The sequence below is a fragment of the Eschrichtius robustus genome, chromosome 4, assembly GCF_028021215.1.
Source record: "Eschrichtius robustus isolate mEscRob2 chromosome 4, mEscRob2.pri, whole genome shotgun sequence".
Lineage (NCBI taxonomy): Eukaryota > Metazoa > Chordata > Mammalia > Artiodactyla > Eschrichtiidae > Eschrichtius > Eschrichtius robustus.
In genome coordinates this window covers 109,385,400-109,398,053 of record NC_090827.1, presented here as the reverse complement: position 1 = coordinate 109,398,053, position 12,654 = coordinate 109,385,400, and the positions used below count along the sequence as shown (strand labels likewise).

Sequence of the window (12,654 nt, the reverse complement as noted above, 5' to 3'; positions counted from 1 at the left end):
TTCTTCCTGGTTCAATTTGCCCAAAGTTCAGAAATTAAACAAAAATATTAATTATTTGCACACACACACACTCGCACCCACACACACAAAACCACTTCAGATGTCTTAATGCTACTTTATCCTCCCAGTGTTACCTAAACAACATCCGAATTTTATTCATAAAATAATCAAAATCACATTCTATATTACATTTGGAAATTGCATATTCCTTAATTTATGGGCTTCTAAAGGCATGTCATTATTCAGTATGTATTTCTTGGTTACCTATCACGTGTCAGACACTGTACTTAGTTCTGGCTATGAGCAAAATAAAATGGCCTCTGACCTCATGGAACTTACAATCAACGTATGCTACATAAACTTCCAAATGAGTCTTCAGTAGAATGAAACAAACATGTATTATCACTGGTATTCATTCTGCTTCTGGATCTCATGTTGTACTGTGTTTGCATAAAATTGAACTGTGGTATACAACTCCCTTTGAAGGATAGCTCTAAAAGGAAGAAGCTGAAGTACACTTTAAATTTCTTGCTCCCCAATATATTTTGGCAACATAATGTTGACAATTTTAGAGATAAAATTTCCACAACCTCAAGATATCTATAAGAAGATATACGAAGAATAGAATATAGTTCATGTGCTCTAGAGCCAGAATGGCTTTTCCACTTCCTAGGTATTGCCTCGTCTCTCTGTGCCTCCACTTCCTCATCTGTAAAATGGGAAGATGAGAGTATCGCCCTCAAAGGTTTGTTCCAGGATCAAATGAATTGATGCATGCAATGTGCTTAAAACAGTGTGGTGGCCAGGGTGGGAGGACAGGATGTGAACAGGCAGAGCACAGAGGACTTCTAGGGCAGTGAAAATACACTGCATGATACTGTAATGACAGACTTGTCAAAACCCACAGAACGTACAACACCAGGAGTGAACCCTATGTATAAGCTATGGACTTTGGGTGATCATGGTGCATCAGGGTAGGTCTGCCAGTTGTAACCCACGTGCCGCCTGGCGAGGGATGTTGATGGTGGAGGAGCCTGTACCTGTGGGGGGGCAAAAAAGTGCGGGGAATCTCTGTGCCTTCCTGCCAGCTTTGCTGTGAACCTAAAACTGCTCTAGAAAATAACGTCTTCACAAAGAAAAAGTGTTTCGTACACAGGGAGCTACCATATGTAAGTTCAAAATAAAACGTGGAACTTTGAAATTTGTCTCCCCCACCTCACCCCATAATTGATTCTAGAAATCATGTCATCGATGTCAGAGAAAATACCATGTCCGACTAAAAGTGTTGCGGTTTTTTTTAATTTTAGTGAATTAACAACACAGTACCAACATTTGGAAAAATCTTTTTTAAATAGATCTTATCCTTGAAGGTACTAATTTTAACAATGACTTTTTAAAATCCTATACAGCCAATATAGAATAAAGCGGTCAGTCAATGCAACATAATTTTTTGTTTTTAATTTTGGTCAGCAATTTCTTGATCTCCTGGCAGGAGACGAAGAAGAGCATGCAGTATTACTGTGTAATTACTTTCTCTCCCTGGGTAAGAAGGCCTGGCTGGTGATGGGCAATGCTATTCCTGAGGTAAGACCACGTAGGTTGGCTCTAACAAAGTGTCCTTGGGTAACATGGATGGCTGTGTTATGTTCCAAATCATGGACAGGACTTATTTTCATAACAATTCTTTGAGTTGCAAGGGAAGTAGCCCAGAGATTCCACAATAGGAAGAGAGAACCAGCGATAAAACGTGAAGTGGCTTTTAGGGTACTCGGGCCCTGCACAATGCTTCAGGGTGTTTTTGGCAAATCGGAGCCCTTTACCACCCACAGCCCCCACCTAGCTCTGTCCTTTTAGCAAGAGGCCCCTCCTGCCCACGCTACTAAGAATTCTGATTCCCTTAGTGATCTACTGTTATTCATGCCAAGGATCGAAGGGGATCTGAAGAAGAGTGGCAAGGACAGAGAATCTTTCACGCCTGCTTCATCCACAGGCATCTGCTACTAACCTGGCAGGCAAAGGGCAACAAGGCAGATAACCACAGGAACAAAGAAAAGAATGCTCACAGCTATAGTTTGGTATCACCATTGTTATTTTTATTAGACTGGAGATAGTGACTACTAAAATTTGTTTCCCCAGCCCACTGCAAATATCCCTAAATTTGGGGCACGTTTTGGGGGTAATTTTGGGTACAAATTTAGAAAAGTCATATGGATTGAAGCAGCTTATCCGAAGAGTGTTTCAAAAAGAGGGGTTCTAGGAATCCTTAGGAATTAGACAGCACAGGTTGCTACTAGACAGGTAGTATCATATCTGAATCCTAGTTCATGCTCCATCATTATCTTCCAGATAGCCTGGTACAAGGAACAGAATACTGGGCTAGGAAGTCACAAGGCCTGCCTGGGTTCAAGGCTATGCCCACTCCTCATGAGCTGTGTGACTTTAAGCAAGTCACTTCACAACTCTGAGCCTTATAATGAAAGTGGGAGAGTAAGTTTTGCCCTGCCTTCCCCAGAAGCCTATAGTGAGCATCAAATGAAATCATACGTGAGAAATAAGTGAATGAATAAATGTTCATTGTAAAAAGAGAATCTAATAATACATAAGTATTCTGAATTAAAAGTTAAAGTCCCTCTTCAGGCTCTAACTCCCAATCCCACCCCCTCCTTGGGTGTACTCACTGTCAAGAGTTTAGTAAGTATCCTCTCAAATTATCTTCTATTCATTTACATAATTATAAATGTATATCAAATATTAATTACTGTATTAGAAATAGAAGTAGTATTCAGATATAATCAGCCTTCTAAATACTTAAAAAGCAATCTTAACTGACTCTAAAAAGAAAATGCAGTGACTACTTATTTCCATCAATAATCATTCTTCAGCCAATCATAAGATATCTTGCCATTTGCAATAACATGGATGGACCTAGAGGGTATTATGCTAAGTGAAGTAAGTCAGAGAAAGGCAAATACTGTATGTGGAACCTAAAAAACAAAACAAATGAACAAACATAATGAAACAGAAACAGTCATAGAGGGCTTCCCTAGTGGCGCAGTGGTTAAGAATCCACCTGCCAATGCAGGGGACACGGGTTCAAGCCCTGGTCTGGGAAGATCCCACAAGCCACGGAGCAACTAAGCCTGTGCGCCACTACTGAGCCTGTGCTCTAGAGCCCGCGACCCACAACTACTGAAGCCCGCGCGCCTAAAGCCCGTGCTCCGCAACAAGAGAAGCCACTGCAGTGAGAAGCCCCCACTCGCTGCAACTAGAGAAAACCTGTGCATAGCAATGAAAACCCAATGCAGCCAAAAATAAATTAATTTAAAAATAAAAAAGAAACAGTCATAGATACAGCAAAAAACACAGGTGGTTGCCAGAGGGGAGGAGGGGGGAAATGGGGGGAGGAGGGGGGAGGAGAGAAATAGGTGAGGAAGATTAAGTACAAACTTTTAGTTACAAAATAAATGTTACAGGTATGAAATATACAGTGTGGGGAATATAGTCAGTAATTATGAAATATCCTTGTATGGTGACAGATGATAACCTAGACTTTTCATGATGATCATTTTGAAATGTATAGGTATTATCAAATAACTATGTTGTGTACCAGAAACTAACATAGTGTTGTAGGTCAATTATACTTCAAAAACAAACAAATTCATACAAAAGAGATCAGATTTGTGGCTATCAGAGGCAGGGGACAGGGGGAGGGGGAATTAGATAAGGTAGTCAAAAGGTACAAGCCTCCAGTTATAAGATATGTAAGTTCTAGGGATGCAATGTACAACATAATAAAGATAATTAACACTGCTGTATGTTATAAATGAAAGTCATTAAGAGAGTAATCCTAAGAATTCTCATCACAAGAAAAAAAAATTTTTTTCCTATTTCTTTTAATGTATCTGTATGAGATGATGGGTGTCCACTTAAACCTACTGTGGTCATCATTTCATGATGTATGGAAGTCAAATCATTATGCTGTACACCTTAAACTTATACAGTGCTGTACATCAATTATATTTCACTAAAACTGAAAAAAAACCCCACAACATACCCCATTTAACTTAAAAAAAAAAAAAAAAGATATGTTGGTTGAGTAACATGACCACTATTCCTATTTGGTCGCTATATCACACTAGTTGCAGATGCAAGAATTTTGCAAAAATAAACTTTGGATTTTATTAATTCAGCATAATCTAGAACTGCAAAATAATTTTCACCATTAGCCATGGGGTTTAGAAATTAGGGGTCCAACTAAAATAATGAACTGTCTATACAAACTACTCTTGACCCTAATAGCATAATTAATCGGAAACTGGTTTAATGGCTATTTTCCTTCAGGGTCCAACTGCCTATGTGCTAACTCGGGAGCAAAGTCACTATTTAATATGGAATCCCTGCAGTGGACATTTTTATGGACAATTTGATACATTCTGCCCCTTAAAAAGTGTGGGCTGTTTAATAGGTCCCGATAATGTAAGTATTACCATTTCCTCTTAAATGTGGTTGACTATTACTTTTTTTAATTGACCTACTGATTTTAATAATATTTTGTGTCAAAAAAATCTACATAAACATATATAATACCAATTAAAGAAATGCAGTGTCAAGCACAGTGGCAGAACTGTTCTAAATAAAAACTTTTGGTTGAATTAGTCACCTGATCTTCGAGAAGCAGACTGAGGTTAAAGAAAGAATTTAGGATTTAGATTCAGACGACCTGAGTTTGTATCCTGGCTTGTCCTGTTTTCCCTTCCAAAGTAAGAGTTTACAATGCCGAACTCCTAGTGTTTTCAGAACTAAATGAGCCAAATTTATCACCTGAAAAGATTGTCTTTCTTTTCTTCCTTTTCTTTTTCTAAGAGATTCCCAGGTCCCATCAGGTGATTCTGCTTGCACCCAGTTTGGGGGGCCATTTAACTATGATGGGTACTATATAAGGCACTGGTCAAAAACATGAGTTATGGGATCACACTGCCTGAGTTTAAATTCCAACATCATCATTTATTAGTTATGTAAGCTTAGGAAAGTTTCTTAATCTTACACAGCATCAGTTTCTTCATTGGTAAAATGAAGGTATTTGTTAGTAACTACTTTACAGAGTAGTTGTGAGAAGTAAATGAGATAATCAATGCAAAGCAGCAGACATACAGTAGCAACCCTGTGTTGGCTACTGTGACTGTTTTTATAATCATTATCTACCTGAGTGTTCTCTGAACTTTATCTGTCAGAAAAATCATTTGAGCATATATCCCCAATATATGTATTTTTATTTATAAATTATATATATATATATATTTACTTATGTATCAATATATTATTTATATTACACACAGAAGAAACTCTTAAAATAAAAAGAAATAATTAGAAGATATAATATTTCTTCTCATATGTCTGTGATGTGCACCCTACCTTGAAGACCACTGGTCTACGGGTTGCTACTATAATTAGAGATAACATATGCCAAGCACTCAGCAAAGTACCTGTCTTTCATAGGTATTCAGCAAATGGTAACTATTATTAATTACAAGTGTGAAAAGAGCAGTGTAGTGTACAATTTGCATGTTATTATTTTTAATTAAAAGCATTATCATAATCATAAATGATCTGCTAAGCTCCATCCTTTAATACATGTAAAGAACCATCTTAAGGTCATACTAGTAATCAGGCAGAGTCAACAGGCATTGAAAAAGCCTACAGAGAACTCCATTCTTTGTCAAAATTATTAGTTCTCAAAACAATTACTGTATGGTTGACTAATTCACACAAAGCCCAAGTTTTGTGAGGAAGAAAGACCCCCTTTCCTCCTCTTCTAACAAGACAGGCAGCAGTGGCTCATGATGCCAGCCATCCCACATGGCAGCTGCTCTGAACCTGCTCTAAGCCTTGGCCTCCCTCAGGAGAGGACCTCAGGCTCGCTTTGCAGGCCTGGCACTCTGAAACTTCAACTGCTCTACCTCTACCCTGCTCTACCACACCACCTCTTTGGACTGTCAGACTTTTTCCTCCTTCACTCCTTTGCCAAGAAGTAAGTCTCCCCTTTCCACCCATGTTTGTGTTTCCACTCCTGTTTCAACACTTGGCTCCACTAACTGTCCCAACTTGCCTCTATATGTTTTCTCTCTCCTTCTCTATCAATAGGCTCAGAAGTCCAGCAATTCTAAAATATGCTTCTCCCAACCCGGCTACAGCCTAAACTATCATTGCCCCTCCTTCCTTTCCTTCCAAAATTCTTTAAGTACTAATTATTTGCCCTGCTTCCACTTCCTCAGTACACTCAGACTTTAACCACCTATAATCTAGTCCTCTTCCCTGACCATTCTACAGAAATAACCTCTGAGAAGTACCATTGTCTTGCTAATGGATAAATAAACCCAATGGTTTACTCCCATTCCTCACTCACCTGTCCTTTTCTATGGCACATGACACAACTAATCACCTCTTCATGGAAAAAACACTTTCTCATCCTCAGTTTACTGATAAAGGACTGTTGGTTTTCATTTCTCTGCAATAGTTCCCTAGGTTTCTTCCACTGGCTTTTCTTTCCACACCTTAAAAGTAGATTTTCCTGAAAATTCTATATTTAGATTTCTTGCAGAACCACAGATTATTTATTTTAGCTCTATCTAGTTTATCCTGGCAAAAAGAGTCATCATTCTGTCACTAGCCCCAGAATCTTTGGGTCCTGAATTTTCAACTGTTTGCTAGACACCCAGATGCTTTATCAAAATCGCAAACTCAGGCCATCCGTAACTCGTATCATTTCTCCTTTATCTCTAAAAACAGCTCCGCCTCCTGGCCTTCCTACTTCTGTGCATGTCAGTTACCCAGATTCAAACCCCAGGATTGTCCTTGATTTTCCCCCTCCCTTAGTTCCTCCTACTTCAATCCTTTTGATACCAAATCATATAGATTCTACCTCTTCTGTTTCCAGGTCATATCATTACTCTTTCATCCTGCATTATTATAAGTAGCCAACTAAATAATTTGTCTCCAATTCAGTCCATTATTTGGTACACTGATACCTGATTGTTTCTGAATGTTCAGCTTTCATCATTCAATGGCTCAAAAAGTATTGAGGGTACCTCACTGTATACAGATTTAAAAATAAATGTCTCACCTTGGATTTGAAAGCCCTATGTAATCTGACTTCTTTTTTTCCAGTGCTATTTCCCACTACTTTCTGCACATTCCCTACCCTACAGCCAAATTGTAGTTCTTAAAGACCTTGCCTTCTTTAAACTACTTGCCCCTACCCCCTTCTGTCTAATCTCAAAAGAGCAAGGAATATTCCTGTTAAAATAGAAGGAAATTATGTCACTCATCTGCATAAAATACTCCAGTGGCTTCTTGGCTCACTCAAGAGTCAAAGCCTCAATCTTTAAAATGGCCCACAAGGCCTTCTATGATCTGACAGCTGCCCTGCCCCCATCATCTTCTGCTGATCTCTTTCTTGCTCTAATTTGCTCACTCCTCTGAAGTCACTTTGTGTTCTCTGCTGTCCCTCAGACACATCAAACACACTTTGCATTTGCTATTTCCTCTGCATAGATGACCCTTCCCCTGACCAGATATCTTCATTAATTTCTCCCTCACTCCTTCATGCTCTTTCCAGTAAATACGTCTCTGCCTACCCTGAAATTTCACCTCTTCCTGCATAGTTTTCTCCATAGCCCTTGTAAGGTTAGCTTTTGCCACAACAAAATACCAAAAACCCATCCCCAAAAGAAATGGCTTCAGACAATTATTCTCATGGATCTGTGAGTCAGCTGGGATGGTTCTGCTGACCTAGGCTGGGAGAGCCCTGCTTCATGCATTTTTATTCTGGGACTCAGGGCAATGACAATTGGCAGAGGCACAAGAGGGCAAGCAGGAACACACAGAGCTTCTTAAGCTTGGACACAGAAGTCACACAATGACACTGCTATCCCATTCTACTGACCAAAAGTCAAGAGGCAAGGAAATACATTTCTGCCCTTTTAGTGGGAGTAACTGCCAAGTATCAGGGCAAAGGCTGTGGGTATAGGAAGGGGTGAAGAACTGGGGCCAGTGATGCAATCTACCACATCATGTATCATCTGATATCCCATGTATTTGTTTGTTTGCACTGTCTTCTCATTAGCTACTGCATGCTGGTAGAAACTATTTTTCATTCACAACTTTATCCACAGTGATTAGAACTGAGACTAAATATAAGGTACTTGATTATGTTGAATGGACAAATTCACCACCCATGCACACAGTTACTCAATATGCCTACCATATGCCAACCAGGAGCTGTGCTGGATGCTAATGATACAATGGTGAATAAAGCACATGGCAAATGTCCTCAAGGCAACATCTAACAGTCTAGTGAGATAAACAATTATAAATAATGATAAATACTAACAATAGTAATAAAATAGCTAACAATTATTGAGTACTTCCTATGTACCAGGCATTGTTCTAAGAGGTATAAATACTTCCTATGTACCAGGCATTGTTCTAAGAGGTATAAATGCATCAACTCATTTAATGTTATCATCATCCTTATGAGGTTAAGTACTATCATCCCACTTTTATAGAGGAGGAAACTGAGGCATACGGTAATTAAATAAACTGTCCAAAGTCACACAGTTAGTAAATGTTGGAGCCAGAATTCAAATGCAAGTGGTCTGGTTCCAGAATTAATATGCTGCAGTGCCTCGACAAGACAGGTGCTATCTCAGAGGTTACAGAGCACTGTGGAAGCAAAGAGATGGACACCTACCACAGTTAGGAGGCTGGGAAGAGCAAGGTTAGGAAAGGCTAGCCCGAGAAGAAAGTAGCCTTGTCTGTCTTCTTCCAAAAGACTCTAAGTGTCTCATCACCAGGAACTACCTTATTTCATCAACCTGCAATTAATCGTAAGGTGCACCTCAACTGCAGGTATAAAAAATGTTAAAAAAAAAAAAAAATGGCCGGTGACAACTATATGATGCCACTGATCGTAAAGTGCTTACCAGTTTTAAAAATCAAAATGACAAAAAATGTGCAAGCTACATGTTCCCTTTCTGTCTCTCTCTGCTGTCTCTCTTTATATAACATACATACACACACGTATACACATACATCTGCTACCATATATGCTAATGTAGTCTTGTCTTTTTCAGATTTGGTTTAATATTCAACAATATGATTCCCCATTAAGGATAAATTTTGATGTCACCAAGCCCAAGCTATGGAAATCTTTCTTTTCAAGAAGCCTTCCATATCCTGGCCTTTCCAGTGTTCAGGTATAATTTTTTTATTAACAATTCAATGTAGATATAGGAAGTGAGGAATGTGATATTGTTATATTGGGTAGCCAGATATATTTTGACCCTTAATTCCACTCCTAGATATTTAGTCTAGAATAATATTTTATTTTCCAAGTTAGTTAAGCCCAATAAGAAAGACCATCACATCATGAACCAGTACACAAATATGTGAAAGAATAAGTTTTGATACAGAGTCCCATGACCCAAAAGAATACCACAAAATATTATTTCATTTAATTTTTTCAATGCTGGTCTCAATTCACTAAAATTTCATCACTGCTATTGAAACATGAAATCAAACTGCAGGGCATGATCCAGGAGGGGCTCATAACATTAATTTAGAGGGTCCTGGACAGTAGTAGATTATAAATAGTAAGCATGAGAATTGTTTACTAAAACTTTAAATGTGATAGCTGTAGATATATAGATAGATACTGTGTGTGTAATATAAAAGGTATTTTTTACTGTGGATCAAATCTTTCCAAAAGAAGTTTTAAGAAAAATCACCCTAGAGAAATTCTCCCATGTATACAAGGTAACATAACAATTTTCATAGGAGCACTGTTTGCAAAAGCCTAAGAACTGGAACAGAAGAGATAAATTATGGTATATAGTAGAATATTTTATAGTAGTTACACAAATGAATTAATATTCATGAATCTTAGTAAGCACACTGAAAATACATATCTGCTATTCTAAATATAATGTTAAGGGAGAAAAAATTGCATGTTTACAGTATAAAATTATTACATAAAGCTCAGAAAACATGCAGTACAATATATTGTTTAGGGATACATACATCTGTAGTTAAATCATAAACACATTTCACTAATTTGCCTATCTCCACTGACTATAATGTAAACACCATGAGAGCAGGGATTTTATTCACGGCTCTATCCCCTTCACTTGCATAAGTGCCTGGCACACAGTAGGTATTCAGTATATGTTGAATGAAAGAGTGCTAAAAAACAGATTCAGATCATGGTTACTTCTGTGACAGAAAAGGGTGATAAAACTGAGAAAGAACCACAAAGCATTATAATTTATTTGTGATGCTTTACTTAAAGTAGGTCTTGGGTACATTTGCATCTGTTACATTATCCTCGATGTCTAACTGAATGTCTGAGAGTTCATAATTTAAAAAAAAACAAAAAATTTAGAAAAGGATGTATAGCTATTGAAATTAAGTGTAACTGATTTCTAAAATTCCTGAACTATTTTTTCTTTTATAGCCAGAAGAGCTAATTTACCAGCGCACCGACAAAGTGGCTGCAGCTGAACTACAAGACAGGTCACTTGATATCCATAAATGCATATGCAGTCTGTCACTAGGAGTGTTAATATCCAACTAAACAATTCTCAGCCTGGATCAATGTGAAATAATTTGGGCAATTAAACTTTAATTCATGTTTATAGATGCAAAGTACCAATATGATCTCTAAATCCCAAGGCTCAAAAGAAGGCTTTAGCATCAGCATGGTGTGAGACATACAGCAGTGAAATCCAGCAATGATTAAGTAGTTCTCCAAAAACTTTACCTCAGATTAGAGTTCAACGTCATGTTATTTGTGGGTCTTGTTCAGACAATATAACCCTCAGCTTAAATATGCCTATTTTGTCCAATTAGTGCTTAAGTGAACTTCAGCTATTTTAAAAACCTAACACATGTAGAAAGCTAGTAAGAGCCTATTTGAGCCCCAATAATCCTTATAATGCTGTAAAATAGAACTTATTTCCCCAGTTTCACACATGTGGAAACTGAGGCTCAGAGAGGTCCACATACTTGTCAAGTGTTAAAGTGGGCTTCTGAGCCCAGCCAGACCTTTCTAGTTTCAAAGCCTGTGTGCCCTTTCTACCGTCTCAAGCTGTGTGAAGAGCAGCATGTCAAACTGCACAAGATTAAATGTGACCCTTTTTAAGGTATTATTACTAAAAAATACCAATTTACTCTCAACTGCAAATTTCAAATACAGCCTTATTTTGGATCCTAAGAACAACAAATTCCCAAAAAAAATCTTGTTTCTTCTAATAGTTTCAGAATACTATTTTTTATTTTTGTTTACAAGGGAAAAGTCAAGTCACCAAAAAATGGAGCTTATTTTTTATAAACAGGATTGAAAAAATACTAAAAGAAAAAATCATGGACTGGAGGCCTCGCCATCTGACGCGGTGGAATAGGTACTGTACCGCTACTCTGCGTCACTTCTTGCCTCTGTTAGAAAGAAATCATGGAGAAGATGTGGAAGACGACCACAGAGCCGAACTGCTGAAACAGCTAGGAGACTACAGGGTAAGTAGTTCATTTCAAATTGGAAATTGCTCAGTACTATGGGTTTTTGGAATCAAAATGCCTAAATGACTCCCCGAAGTACACAGATGAAGCAGCACAGACTAAAAAATGTGATTAGAAGTTCAAATCTCAAGAATGAACCTACCATTAAAGAGCAAAATGCCTCTATAAAACCAAAACACCACCTTTTTTTGTAGGAGGATCCTATGAAAAATAATATCTTTTATAAAATTGCAAGAGTATTAAATAAAATGAAAATATCTGGTTAAATCATGTTAGACTCAACTGAGCATAAAGATGAAACCAACCATTCTTGGTCAGATTTTTTTTTAAAGGATATGATTTTATACTAATTGCTTTTCATTGCTAAGAAAAATTCTCATTAATAGGCTTTCTCTACTGCCTGTCAGCAGTGCTGTGTGTTCACATCATTTATCTGGATCCTAAAACCTAGAAAGTAGTCTCAAACTAAAACAGTAAGCCTCATTGGCTAAACAGTATGAAATCAAGTTGTACATTTAATTCTACTCACTGACTAAAAATTACCTTTACCTTATAAGGCTCATTTTTCAGCTGGGATGTTTTCAAGTAACAGAAAACTTACTTCAGACAAGTTTGAACATTAACAACTTCTGGGCTTATTTAGGTAAAAGTTAGGGGTGAGTAGCTATCAGGGCTATACCACATGTCTGCAAGTCTTCCCACTCTGCCCTTCTCCATGTGATGGCATCACCCACAGGATGGCTTTTCTTGTGGTACCAAATGGCTGGAATAGTTCCTGGCAGGACTCACATCTGCACACATATTGCTCTGAGCAGAAGACAGCATCTGCGTGCCACTATCCCTTGCAAGTTTCCTAGATTATACATTCTTTCCTGTAGATCAACACTGAGGCCAAGGGGATAGAAGGTATTAACTTAACCTAGGTCCCTGGAATTGTACGGGTTTCTATGCAAACTCGGGGCTATCAGGAAGAAGGAAGGAAACAGTGGAGAGTGCCTGGGTGACTAACAGGTGTCTTAAACACCAAGTCAGTATGTTAGCAACTAAAACAAAAAAAGACATTTAGCCTCTCTCCATTTTCTG

The 12,654-nt window shown here is 38.0% G+C and overlaps 1 protein-coding gene across 8 annotated transcripts in view; it reads left to right on the top strand.

The window, feature by feature from the left end:
- Positions 1–12,654, top strand: part of CC2D2A (coiled-coil and C2 domain containing 2A) — a 133,538-nt gene that overhangs the window by 120,498 nt on the left and 386 nt on the right. For 5 of the 8 annotated variants that reach the window (XM_068543200.1, XM_068543199.1, XM_068543202.1 and 2 more), the window contains 5 exons: positions 1,471–1,584; positions 4,342–4,476; positions 9,132–9,254; positions 10,511–10,569; positions 11,391–11,568. In XM_068543200.1, coding sequence (XP_068399301.1) covers positions 1,471–1,584; positions 4,342–4,476; positions 9,132–9,254; positions 10,511–10,569; positions 11,391–11,568 — 609 coding nt within the window. Of the gene's footprint in view, positions 1–673; positions 732–1,470; positions 1,585–4,341; positions 4,477–9,131; positions 9,255–10,510; positions 10,570–11,390; positions 11,569–12,654 lie in introns of those variants that run through there. The other 3 variants (XM_068543204.1, XM_068543206.1, XM_068543207.1) reach the window with 3 other exon arrangements.